Source organism: Eptatretus burgeri, chromosome 6 (assembly GCF_056783735.1).
Source record: "Eptatretus burgeri isolate ZD-2024b chromosome 6, Ebu_testis_v1, whole genome shotgun sequence".
NCBI lineage: Eukaryota > Metazoa > Chordata > Myxini > Myxiniformes > Myxinidae > Eptatretus > Eptatretus burgeri.
This window is the reverse complement of record NC_140966.1, coordinates 86,772,888-86,786,357: the sequence shown is the minus strand read 5'-3', so window position 1 is coordinate 86,786,357 and position 13,470 is coordinate 86,772,888. Positions and strand designations below refer to the sequence as shown.

The 13,470-nt window shown below is 44.6% G+C and overlaps 1 protein-coding gene across 1 annotated transcript in view; it reads left to right on the top strand.

Moving 5' to 3' along the window:
* Window positions 1–13,470, top strand: part of USP24 (ubiquitin specific peptidase 24) — a 213,657-nt gene that overhangs the window by 97,265 nt on the left and 102,922 nt on the right. Inside the window, exons 21-22 of the mRNA XM_085886059.1 lie at window positions 3,468–3,608; window positions 3,699–3,752. Coding sequence (XP_085742185.1) covers window positions 3,468–3,608; window positions 3,699–3,752 — 195 coding nt within the window. The remainder of the gene's footprint in view (window positions 1–3,467; window positions 3,609–3,698; window positions 3,753–13,470) is intronic.

The following is a 13,470-nucleotide window of genomic DNA, read 5'->3' as shown; positions in this document are numbered from 1 at the left end:
AACTTTGCATATGCAATCAACATTGGGAGACGCATGGAATATGTAATGTTTTTTTGGGGGGATTTGACCCCAGGTTCATGCCCCCAGGGGGTGTGGACTTGGGGTAACAGGGGTGAAAATGGGGGGAATTTTTTTTTTAAAAACTCAAAATTTCATATGGGGTTATTCCTGGTGAAACTTTATGCCATCTTTCAAACTTGCTTTAGTTGGGAAGCATGGGAATTTGCGATGACACACTATCAACTTCATGCCAGTTATCATTTTCTTTCCAGAGTCTAAGGCTCATAGAAGATCTGTCATGTAAATCATGCAAATGCATGCAGGCAGAGAGACCAAGCAACACAGAATGCGACTTGACATCAATAGCTGGTGACCTTGGGGAGTGGGGAGAATGAAGTAACTTCCGGTCGGTGCACTCTGATTGCCGGTGACACCATCTTGCGATGTCAGTTTCCCTTTCTGTAGTCAGCTGGGCGTACCTATGGGGAGGGAGAGAGGGTTTATCTGTGCTCTGTCCTCAAAATGCTAAGCGTCCTGAAAGGAGGTAACACATACCATTTTAAAAGTCTTTGATATGTCTTAGCCAGCACCAGAATTGAGCCGACGACCTCCCAGACTCAGAGTAGACGCTCTAATCTTAATGGTATTGAGTTTTGTTGAATAGTTTGGGTTTGTAAGACGAGTACAGTTTGATTGTATTTAGATTGAATGCTGCTCTCTGGTGAGAAATACTGTCAAAAAACCCCCATCAAATACAAGTGCTAGCTGCAAATGTCTGATTGGTTTGTAAAAAGGCTCCTTCTTGCTCACTTATTTTGTCACCTTGCCCGACTTGTCACATCTCAGCTCTTATTTAAGCACAGTGGTTCCAAAACTTTTTTTGTCCATGACCCAAAATGTGAAATCACATTCACCTCGTGACCCATATGGTACCGGTACCTCGTTGGTATTGATACCTACAATAAAAATCGTGGCAATGCTTCTTCACTCATCTGTTAGAATCAGGGAACCACCCATGAAATATGTAAATTAGCAGATGGTTTGAACAAACTTGTGAAAGCACTGTGCAGTGATGATTTCTACCAGGTTGCATTTAAATTGGGGAATACTTTTTAAGAAGTCAAAAGTGATGATCCTGGAATTGTAATAACCTTTGACCTATAAATTGACCTACTTGAAGGGGAACCCAAATGCTCAGACCACCTCGATGCTAATGTATCCCTTAATACTCTACGAAGTTGATATGTCTTTTTTCCAATTTCTGATTTCTAAAGTTGGTAATTTTGCGATTAAAAGTGAAATTCTTCTTCTTCAGATTATGTGTGACGTCACACCATGAAGGCGAGCACCACTTCTGTATTGTTTTTGGGTTACATCATGGTACGATTTTACTCAAACGGCAAATAATTTTCAAATTCCTACAAATATGCCTCATCTATGTGTCCTTTGTGGTTGTAATAATACCAAAGCGAGATGGTTTCATGCTACACCAATGGCCGAAAGATCCAAGGGTTGCTAGAAATTGGACGAGGTTTGTCCGAGATACCTGAGTGTGGATCGGGCCAACAAAATGTTTGGTTTTGTGCTCAGAACATGTTACAGAGGATTTGACCTTGGATGCTGAAACTTTCAAGGTGCCCCCCTTCACCATCCCCCCCATCATCCATCACCCCACAATACACACCACCATTCCACCCCCCCCCACCCAACCCTCCACAAGTATGAAACAGGATGAACCTGTAACATACAAGACACCTGGTCAGCCTGCGATGGTGACACAAAGCCTTCGTCATCCATTTTGTCCATGGTGTCTGTGCTGTTGGACGATGACAGGTATTTCTACTCAAGTAATATATAAACCGATTCATCAATAATACAAAATTCCTCCCTTATAAATCGTCAATTTAACAAAAAGCAAAACCTACCAAACTATATTTGACATGCGACTGGCGTTTTGAACTTTTTAACACCAGCATCTTCACTTCCACGTTCTTCCTCTGAATAGCTCGCTCCCCCAAAAGGTTTTCCATCACTAATAGTTTCTTCAAAATCCCAATGATCACTTTCAACATTCTAAGAAAATTCAGAGTTGCTAATGACTGTGGAATCGGTATCGGAATCCGAGCTCAACATTTGCTGTTTCTCCATGTAAAGCCACCTTTTGGATCGATATGGCTTCACGGTATGACATCACTTGCAAAATCGAAAATCGACACGGGCTTTTTTTCGACACTTTTTGATAGACAAAAAATTTCAAAATTTGTTCCCTTCAAATTAGACCGCGATTAATGATTGTCAAAGGTTTTCAGAAAAAAAAATTGCGTTTGGGTTCTTCTTTCACATGCAATTTTTAAAAAATATATATTTATTTTAATGGGATTTGCAAGGCATCAGGAGGCCTTGGTCCTCAGAAGTTCCACAACATTTGGTGAAAATAGGACTATTTGTTTTAACATCATTGGTGATGAAAGTTGTCATCAAGTTTCATCAAAATTCTGTGTGTAGTTTCATTGAAGAAGCAAGTACCTATTTTATTTTGAGGGGGCGTGGGGGGGGGGGGGAGGTTCAATCCCGTGGTAAAACCTTTAGATCCTGATGTTTTTTTTTAATGTTGTGAATCAATTTCAGAGAAGAAAGCAAATACAATATCTATTTTGGGGGATCAAACCTAGTCCCACTTTGACCTGCTGTAATGACCCCCTTTGACCCTGATTTTTTTTTTCAATGTCATGAACAAATTTTTGTACATCATGGGTGATGAAGGTTGCGGTCAAGTTTCATCAAAATTGTCTAGTTTCTGAGAAGAGACCAAATACCTATTTTTGGGGACCAAATACCCTCCCGTGGAACCCCTTCGATCCTGCTTTTTTTCTAACGCCATGAACAAACTGATACATCACAGGTGATGAAGGCTATGGTCAAGTTTCATCAAAATTGTGTGTGTAGTTTCGGAGAAGAAGATCCGAGTGTTTTCATACTGACTCACTCACTGACTGACGGACACCGCACGATGCTCATACCTCACCTGAACAATTTTTGTCCAGGTGAGCTAATTGTCGGAGAAAACTCTTTCGACTTGAAAGATCCCCCTCAAAAACCGGGATTTTGAGAGGGGGGGGGTCTTCAAGTTTGGGTCGTGACCCTGAGTTTGGGAACCCCTGCTAGTATCTACGAAAGCAATATCAGATCTCATTATTTTATCATTGCAGTGAGAAGTTGGCAGTTTTGCAAGCAATGTTTTGTCATGTAGTGTGACCCTTTGAACCCTAATCTCTTTGGACTTTCAACTCCCTCACCCTTGGCTCTCTGGAGAAAACTCCAGCCGCTCGGGTTTATGGAGGTTTGAATAGCGGCTGGTAAAATGACCGTGAGGGTTCAAAGGGTTAACCGTGTTTTTCCTGCTACGGTGTAATTTCCAGTAATTGCTAGAAGGTGCTGACTTTCACTCTTTCCCTCTTTGTTTCCAGTCAGTGGAGAAAACAGATCTTGCTGGCATGGGATTTCTATGGAGGGTTGCCATGGAGACTGAAGAAGAGGAGATTGCAGATGAGGCAGTGTGCCTGATAATCGACTACAGTTACAGCCGCCTAAATCCCCGTCTCAGAAAGGTATCCAGTTTATCTTGATTCATATTTGTGAATGTTGTTTCAGAAGGCTGAATTAAACTGCAATATCTTCCCACCATTTGTTTTCCTCAGGACCCAGCTAGTCTACACCGAACATTTATTACTGACTGGTTACATCGGCTGGAGGTAATTGATGCCTGTAAAAATATGAAAGCAGGATTTTTTATGTTTCTAATCACTCTAATGGGTTTCGCCTACTTGAACGTCCTATCAAAGCACATTGCTCATGATGCTGGGATCTCATTTTCAAATGTCATATTAACTATAATCCCATGTTAATCCGCTGTCTCCTAAGTCTTTGTAATTCATACACCAAGTCCACTAAGTGTATTTAACTGACATGTAATATGTGCAGGACCTCTCTGTAAGTCTGAGATACTGTAGAAAACCCCCCAAAATATTTAAGTGTGAATATATTATCAAATACTATTCATATATACAGGGTGGTGCAGAGCCGACTGACATATTTGGATATATGATAATTTTTTCAAGAGCAAGAGAGGGATGAAATGAAATGTATGAGGTTTACGTTCAAAGCTTGCAATTTTATTATTTATTGTAGATTACATCAGGAAGATAGCCTGCCTGAAAAACAAAGAAAAGCAAAAATTATAATGGTATCTTATCCTCTCTTGCTTGGCATCTAGCAGGACCCACTAGACCCCACCCTCGAACAGGAGAGCAGTCTGAAATATGTCAGTCGGCTCTGAACCACCGTGTGTGTGTGTGTGTGTGTGTGTGTGTGTGTGTGTGTGTGTGTGTGTGTGTGTGTGTGTGTGTGTGTGTGTGTGTGTGTGTGTGTGTGTGTGTGTGTGTTTGTGTGTGTTTGAGTGTTTGATAATATATGTATGTATGTGTATATATATATATATATATATATATATATATATATATATATACATATAAATATATATATATATATATGTATGTATGTATGTATTTATATATGTATGTATGTATGTATTTATATATGTATGTATATATATATATATATATATATATATATATATATATATATATATGTATGTATGTATTTATATATGTATATATATGTATGTATATATATATATATTGTTGTAGTTTCGCCGGCACATCGCCACGAGCATGACCCTCGATGAAGCAGTGGGGCCGCCTCGGCTCGGTCGCCTGTAATTACGGATCGCCGGCCCGGAGAAGTCCGAGGTCGGCGGGTCCTGGTTATTTTGGACCGAAATACGCCAATGGGTAGAGCAAGTGGGGTAGGGTTGATTGCCAACTTCAATTTACCTAAGTACCCACGTGATCCAGCTACTGGGGTATTTCACCCTCGACGGAACTCGTACGGAAGCGAGCCGCTTAAGCGAGCCCGTTCCGTGTGCGATGCCGAGCGGTTTCAATCGCCAAGTTCCGTCGGCCCGATTATCCTGTTACTCCGTTATAGCGGCAATGACTGCTCACTTTCCCACACCCACGACACACCCAGTCAATAGAGAAATGACACGACGAGCTGAGTACATTTAAACAATTGGGTATATTTATTTACCAATGATGGGGGACTAGGGGAGCACGCAAGAGGAGAGCTATACTGAATATCAAGCAAGGCAAATAATATACAGGCAAAAGCACTGAACAGTTCACTACTTATCAGACGGGCCCACGGACACGCACACACATAGACAGAAATGGACCCTCTTGGGTCTTCATTGCGGCTCTCCAGCCGAGGAGGACAGTCCGGCTGTGAGAGCCAGGGGGCGGCAGGCTTCCTGGCCGCGCAGCGCGGCTAGACGTCCCCTTCTCTTGGGGCTGGCGTCGCCGTACTAGCCAGGAGCAAAGGGACGAGATGTAGGCTCTGGAGCCGGGACGAGGCCGGTCGCCGGAGAGGCCAAATTGATGAGCCGGGGAGCGAAGAAGCGGGAGGAGAGGACAGAACTGTACCAGAACAACTTCAAGAGAGCCGACCCCGATAATCTCCTCAGGACTCTTATATCTGCCCCCCTCCCGCTCAGTCGAACGCTTGTCTCCTCCCCGCTCGCTCTCCCATTGGACAGGAAACATCGTTCGACTCCTTGTCCGTTCGCCATTGGACAGGCGCGTGGTGGGTGGGGCGCTCCCATCCCTCTGGGCAGAGTCTCCAGCGGGGGAGTTTCATGGCTCCGCCTACCGCTTCATCTCGATTGGTCGAGGGCCGCCGCGTGGCCACTCCCCAAGCTCCGCCTTCTTCACACCGGACGACCTTCTGCGCATGCGCCCTCGCATTTCTCTCATTCGCCAAAACGGGCAGCAAACCCCGCGATTGGCCAGGTGGAGGAAGCGAATGCAGGTGAGGGCGATGCGGTGTGGTCTGCGGTAATGTCGGTGGCGCTGGCGGTGGTGTAAAATGAACTAAAAGAAAACTTGACTATTATAATAAATCACAGTGCAGGAACATTAAATTACCTCATTTGACTAGGGTCGGGACCCTAACTGGCAACATGTACTTACTGATATAACTGAGCTAAAGGAACCTGAATGTCTGCGTGCTCATGGCTTCCAGATTCGCAACAATATTATATATAATACTTTTATACAGGGTGGGGCAGGGTGATTAAATAAAACCCGATTTTCTGAGTACCGACTGGTTATAGTGGGAAATCTCCATGTCACCTTATTTCATCACCCTACGTCCTCTTGTCTATATCATACCGTCAAAAAATTGCTGGAATTTCTTTGGAGATGCTACGCCGCATCTTGGGAAACATGCGTGGAAGACGAGTGGAATCTCTGTGCTGAGATGGAGGTCATCTCGAAGATGTGATGATCTTCAAAAAAATGAATGGCATGCTGTGTACTTTAAGATGGCATATTTGCAATTAGCAAACACAAAATCTTTATTTAATTGCTGAGTTTTTTTTTTTTTTTTAATCACCCATTTCTCTGCCTCACCCTGAATGTGTATGTAGTGTGAGAAGAGAAGGCAGTGCGAGGGGATTGGGGGAGGCAGTGCGAGGGGATTGGGGGAGGCAGTGCGAGTGGAATGGGAGGCAGTGTGAGAGGAGGGCAAGGGAAGGTAGCAGCAGAGGAGGGGAAAGGAAGGTAGCAGGAGAGGAGGGGGAAGGAAGGCAGCGTGAAAGGAGGGGAAAGGAAGGCAGCATGAGAGGAGATTAGTGGAAGAGAAGGCAGAGTGAGAGGAGAAGAGAGGAGAGTAGGGGAAGGGAAGGCAGTGCGAGAGGAGAGTAGGGGAAGGGAAGGCAGTGCGAGAGGAGAGTCGGGGAAGGGAAGGCAGAACGAGAGGAGGGGAAGGGAAGGCAGCACACCAGTGCATATTACCGGGGCGATAAAACGCACCCAAAGAGCTATGTTTTCTTTTTAACTGCTGTGTTTTCTGAAACCGGGCGGAAAATGTCTTCCTCCTTCATCTTCTTTTTTACTTGTAGTAAGGTGAGTCTCATTCAATCCCGTTTCTCATATTCATTAGTTTCAGAAAACGCCGATTATGCACTGCCTTTTAAAACATCACAAAGCAGGTCACTCTACTTGTAATACAGGTAAGAAATTGATACAAAAAACAGCTGATATTTCAATAATTTATTCGTATGATTTTTAAAACGTGAAAGTTAATTTTTTTACCATTGTTTGTTTTTATTTTTAAAATAGCAATTATGCAAAGATTGGTATTTCCATCAGCGATGCAACGGTTTTTAATATCAGGTGGCTTTGAAATGAACAACTCAGCAGCTTTGTGAGCACCAAGTTGCTTAAGCACTCAAGCAAGTACTCCAATGGAACAGCAAGCTTGGCAAACGATTACCGATCGCCGATCAGTCATATAAACCCATGCACCCGGAAGCGCCCAAGCATTGTCCGAATTGGACAAATGAACTTTTTTTTTTGTTTAGCAGTCGGAACTACTGCTGAAGTCAATAAATAAGGAAGTTTAAATTTTGAAATTTGGCGAGCTGAAAAGAGGGCTGACCAAGATGGCACGCCACCATCTTGGTAAGGCTTATTTTTTTTTTTTTGTGATGAGCACCACCTACATGATCTTCAAAAGGAGTGTTTCAATTTACCTAAACACCCAATTTTCATGCATCACCTTGGAGTCCCTTTAGTATGCGTGCAAAGTTTGGGGCCACGAGGTTTCATGGTTTTGGAGTTATGGAGGAGACAAACGGATGGACGGACTGACGGACGGACACACACTGACATTTATTATATATTAGCTCACCTGGACTTTAATCCTGAGCTTATGCGATCGAGCAGTGTCCGGAGGTGAGCGAGTGAGTGAGTGAGTCAGTGAACACTTCAGTCATTATCACTTGAGCCAAACACACGGTTTTGATGAAACTTGGCCACAAGCTTCATATCTGATGTTTGACAAAGTTTTATTGAATGCATCAAAATCTGCACTCATTATGGGGGTAAATGGGGGTTTTTAACCCCCCTCCCCCAAATAAAATAAGCATTTGCTCTCTTCTCCAAAACTAGACCCAATTTCGATGAAAGCTGACCATCCCATGACGTATCGAAGTTCATCACCCATGACATATCAAAGTTAATCGACCGATTCAAAATCGGCACTCATAAAGGGGGTCTACGGGGGAGGGTGGTGGTTTGACCCACCAAAATAGGTATTTGCTCTTCTTGAAAACTACACAAATAATTTCAATGAAGCTTGACCACAACTTTCAGGGTCAGGTCAGGTATGGGAGCATGCGCCAGAGCAGCGTGTTGCTGCGTCCTCTTTCCGCCAGTACTCCAGGGACCTCCGTCTGGCCATCCCCCAGGCAGATGCCTGGCCCATCCCCATATCCTTGAAATGCCGATCAACCTGCTGCAACCACGAGGCATGTGATCGGCCCATTGGCTTTCACTCACGAGTTTCCCTCGCTGAGAGAATCTTGTGAGCAGGATCAGCGTCAGGAAAACGAGCCACATGTCCATACAGGCACAGCTGATGGTCAGCGTGATGCAGCGACACGCTGCTCCAGCGCATGCCCCCATACCGGACCTGACCTGACCTGACCTGAAGGTTGTGGTTAAGTTCATTGAAATGGTTTGTGTAGTTTCCAAGAAAAAAAGTGACTCCATCTACACCTCACTATCTGAAAACATGGACCATCTTCTATCTTCTCATCCAAACTCTCTCTTCCTCTTATGTGGTGACTTCAATTGTCATCACGCCAGTTGGCTAGGTGTGGGTACCTCTCTCACCTACTATGGCACCTCAGCAAAAGCTTTATGCGACTCATTGGGACTGACTCAATCGGTCAACTTCCCGACCCAGATCTCAACCAATGGTACTCCATCTCTTCTGGATCTGATTTTGACAAATTTCCCTGACAATATCTGCTGCTCTTCCTTCGCTCCAATTGGTTCTTCTGACCACGTCCTTGTTAAAGTGGACATCTCTCTGGCTGTTATCAGAGAACCACCTCACCGCCGTCGAGTCTGGCATTTCACTCAAGCCGACTGGCAGGGTCTCCAAGCAGCCATCAAACTTACAGACTGGTCTCCTATCACTACTTTCTCAAACATCAACTCATCCTGGGAATTCTTTCAAAGAAACTTGCTCTCCCTCATGCACAGATTTATCCCCTCTCGTGTTCAGTTGTCCTACCCTTCCTCCCGCCCTTGGTTTACTGAAGCTTGTGGCGAGGCAGTTGTCCTGAAACAACTTGTCTTTACCTCATGGAAAGCAAACCCAACTGAGGGCAATCTCAGTTCTTTCCACAAAGCTCGGAACAAGTGTGTATCTACCCTCAGGAGAGCCAGAAAACAACATCTTTCTCATCTCAAGTCTGAACTCTCAAACCTCTCTCCCTCCTCAAAATCCTGGTGGCGTTTAATCAAACCTGTTTCTGGTGTATGTTCCCCCTCCATCCCCTCCCTTACCTCAAATGGCCGCACTGCTGATTCCACACTTGATAAAGCTGAATGTCTAAACTCCGTGTTTGCAGCTAAATCTTGTGGCCTAAACCCATCACTATCTCTACCCACTTTACCCAGTCGCACCCAACTGTCCCTGGACTCTGTATCCTTTTCTCCTGACAAGGTGGAGAGCTTGCTTTCAAACCTCGAGTCAGATTCTGCAACCGGTCCAGACGGCATCAGCCCACGTGTCCTCAAAGCCTGCTCTTCTGCTCTTGCTCACCCTCTCTCTGTTCTATTCACCCTCTCATTTGCCCAAGGTCATCTGCCATCTGCTTGGAAATCTGCTAACATCACTGCCCTGCATAAAAAGGTGCAAAAACAGATCCCTGTAACTACAGACCAATCAGCCTTCTCCCAATCATCAGCAAGGTGATGGAATCCATCATCGCTTCAGATATGAAATCCTTCCTCTTCTCCAATGGCTTGATTTCCAATCATCAATTTGGTTTCAGACCAGGTCACTCTACCCTGGATATGCTGCTTCTGCTCTCCCATAAATGGATGGAGGTCCTCAATGCCAGACAGGAAATCCGAGCCGTATCCCTGGACATATCACGTGCTTTTGACACAGTCTGGCACCCTGCCCTACTCACCAAACTCTCTTCCCATGGTATTCAAGGCCATCTCCACTCATGGCTCGCAGACTTCCTCTCCTGTCGCAGTCAACGTGTGGCCCTAAATGGAGTTCTTTCATCCCCTCTTCCTGTGCAGGCTGGAGTTCCTCAAGGTAGCGTTCTGGGCCCTGTTCTTTTTCTGGTTTTCATCAATGATCTCTCGGACTCTCTGGAAAATCCTCTATTTCTCTTTGCCGATGACTCCACCCTCTGCCGTACCATCTGTCATCCCTCAGACCGGCAAGCAGCAGCTTCTTCGCTCACTGCAGATCTGGATAAAATCACAAACTGGTCCAACACATGGAACATGTCTTTCAATCCAGACAAATCTCACACTCTCACTATGTCTCTTCGAAAGGACCGTTTAGAAAACCCCCCCATCCACTTTCTCAACAATCCTCTGGAAGAAGTCTTTTCTTTCAAGCTTCTTGGTCTCACTATCTGCCATGACCTTTCCTGGGAAAGTCACATTTCCAACCTCGCCTCAAAAGCCAGTCGCCGACTGGGAATCCTCCGTCGTGCAAAGTCCTTCCTCGGCCCTCTTGAGCTCCTGACCACTTACAAAGCTTTTGTCCGTAGCCTGATGGAGTACTGCTCTCCCCTCTGGGCTGGTGCTCCTACCTCCCACCTTTCTCGGCTTCACGCTGTCGAAACCAGGGCATTTAAGATCATTGGCATCTCCCGCAATGAAGCTGAGTCTTTGGGCCTCTCACTCAATCACCGCAGGTTGGTCGGTGGTCTTTCTGTCTTCTACCGACTCCTCTCCAGCCTTGCCCCCCCTGCTCTCTCTGCGATTTGTCCCCACCACATTTCCACAGGGCGCTCAAGGTCCGCCAACAACCCCCTTCTGGTAAAACTACCAAAATCACGAATCACTGCTCATCTTCACTCTTTCATTCCTCTTTTTTCCCGCCTTTGGAATAAACTCCCTCACTCTATTTTTTCCCATTCTTCCCTCCAGGCTTTCAAAACAGCTGTTCACCACCACCTCTTATCATCCCCCATCCAAATCCTCGATCTTTTCTACCCCCGATAATCCACCCAAGCCCACTTCCTTCAATTCTCCTGCTTTCCTTCCTGAAAGTCCATGTAATGTCCATCTTCTCTTCGCCATGTTCCCCGTCCCATCCCCATCCCTCTCCCTTCCACAGTTCACCTAATGTGTCTGTTCCCCAATGTTTTGTCCCTTCCACTCCCGCCCCTCTTGTCTCATGCCTCCTTGCTGTGAGTTGTGTGTTAGCTCTCATACGAGCCTCGACCAAGGTATACAAAAAAAAAGAAAAAAAAAAGAAGAGAGCAAATACCTATTTTGGTGAGTCAAACCTCCCCTCTCTCCAATGCAGGTAACAAATCTCATATCAGTCTCTCTCAGCAACCATTCGTTGGACACAATGGCCAACCAGAGATGGTCAAGGATTCTCTGAAGAGACCTGGTACCAAAGGAATTAAGTCTTCATCTCAGATCCCTGGTCAGAGTCCAAGTCTCACATCCGTAGAGCAAGACTGGAAGAACCAATGACCTGAAGACTCGGACTTTCATCCTCCTGCACAGGTACCAACAGCGCCACACCCCATGATCTAGTGAATCCATGACTCCCCAGGCCTGACTCAAATGTCTTTTTACCTCTGGCTCAGTCAGCAGAAACATGAATATCACTGCCAAGGTTAGTAAATCTCCCCGTGACCTCAACATCCTCACCACACACAGGTACCAACAAGATCGCAGCATCAAAGATGTCATTGAAAGCCTGGATCTTAATTTTGACCCAGGAAACCCGTAATCCCAGTGGCTCAGACTCCTCATTCAGCACCTCGAGGTCCCCCAAAAGGATATCCAGAGTCTCCGCAAAGATGACTGCATCATCTTCAAAATCAAGGTCAGAAAGTGTGGGGTCAGTACACACCCCTGCTGAAAAGTGTGGGGGTCAGTACACACCCCTGACAAACTCCAGTAATAATTGGAAATAAGTCAGAGATGGTACCACCACATCTTACAGCGCTCTTTCTACCAGAGTATAGTTTAGACATCAGATTGATCAATTTTTGTGGCATCCCACGAAGACAAATAATTCTCCAGAGGTACCTGGTCAATCTTCATCACCCGTGATGTACCTAAGTTTGTTCACGTATACGCTGTACATTAGGGTGGTCCAAAATCATAAGGGAAAAATTCAAAATTTGAATATTCTTGGGGCATGTTGATTATTTTGTTCTACCTGACTAGAAAATACTCCTGGCCAAATTTGCCACAGTTCCAAAAATATTTAGTGGTCTATCAAGAGGAAGGAAGTTGTTACATCCGGTGGGGGTTACTACATCCGGTGGGAGAGAAAAGACGTCAGTGGGAGAGAGGGAGACGTCAGTTGAGCTTTCGGTTCGCTGTCGGTCGGTGTTAAAAGTACTCTTTTATTTTTCTTTTTTTTATCTCTAATTTTTTTTCTTCTTCTTTTTGATTCCCAGAGTGAGTGAGTATGGCGTGTTTTGCACGGAACTGTTCCTCTTGGATCAACCATTGGAGAAATTCACCGACCGCCAGTTGCCCACTGCCCACTGAGAACATTTTATGCTCTTTCCTTTCATTTTTCCTATTCATATTGTGACATTATAATGAATCCGTTGAGAGACTTTGATGGACCCCTAAACCACCTCCAAATCTGCTAATTTTTTGTTTCTTTGCGTTTTTCAACGTCGGGAACGATTTGGCAAACATGCCCGCGAGAAATTCGAACTTTCATTTTTTTGGACCACCCTACTGTACATTCAACCCATCTCATCACAGAAAGTACAGGTAATTAACACAGCAGAATGGGTTAAAATCTGCTTTGATTCTTCTAGGTACACAAACCTTTCACTTTAACAGTTTAAAGTGATACACAACCGATTCATTGTACAGGATTGTACTGTACATGATGAAGTGTTTCACTTTAATGACAGCAAGCGCTTATCTGCCGTTCTGAGTTTCGTAATCGTAGTATTGCGGGTTCGTTGGATGTCGTATAGACAGATATAGACACAAGGAGTAGCGTTCATTGCCTTCAGCCGTTTATGCATTCCCAAAGAAGTTTCGAGAAAGTTCTTGAATCGCTTCGTAAAGCTTCCGCGAAAGTTCTGAAAAGTTACAAAAAGCTCTGTGAAACTGTAAAGGAATGATGTTTTGTGACAACAATACTTCAGAAATGCATTACAGTTCCACTATAAGTCAAATACAATAATTCAAACGAACAAGAAACAGACCTCAAATGGCATGAATGTACATGATGTGCAATGCGTTAACATGAAAACGCGTACAAAATATATTCCAATCTTTCTTTCAACATAAAGTGTTACAATTGGCTACATTG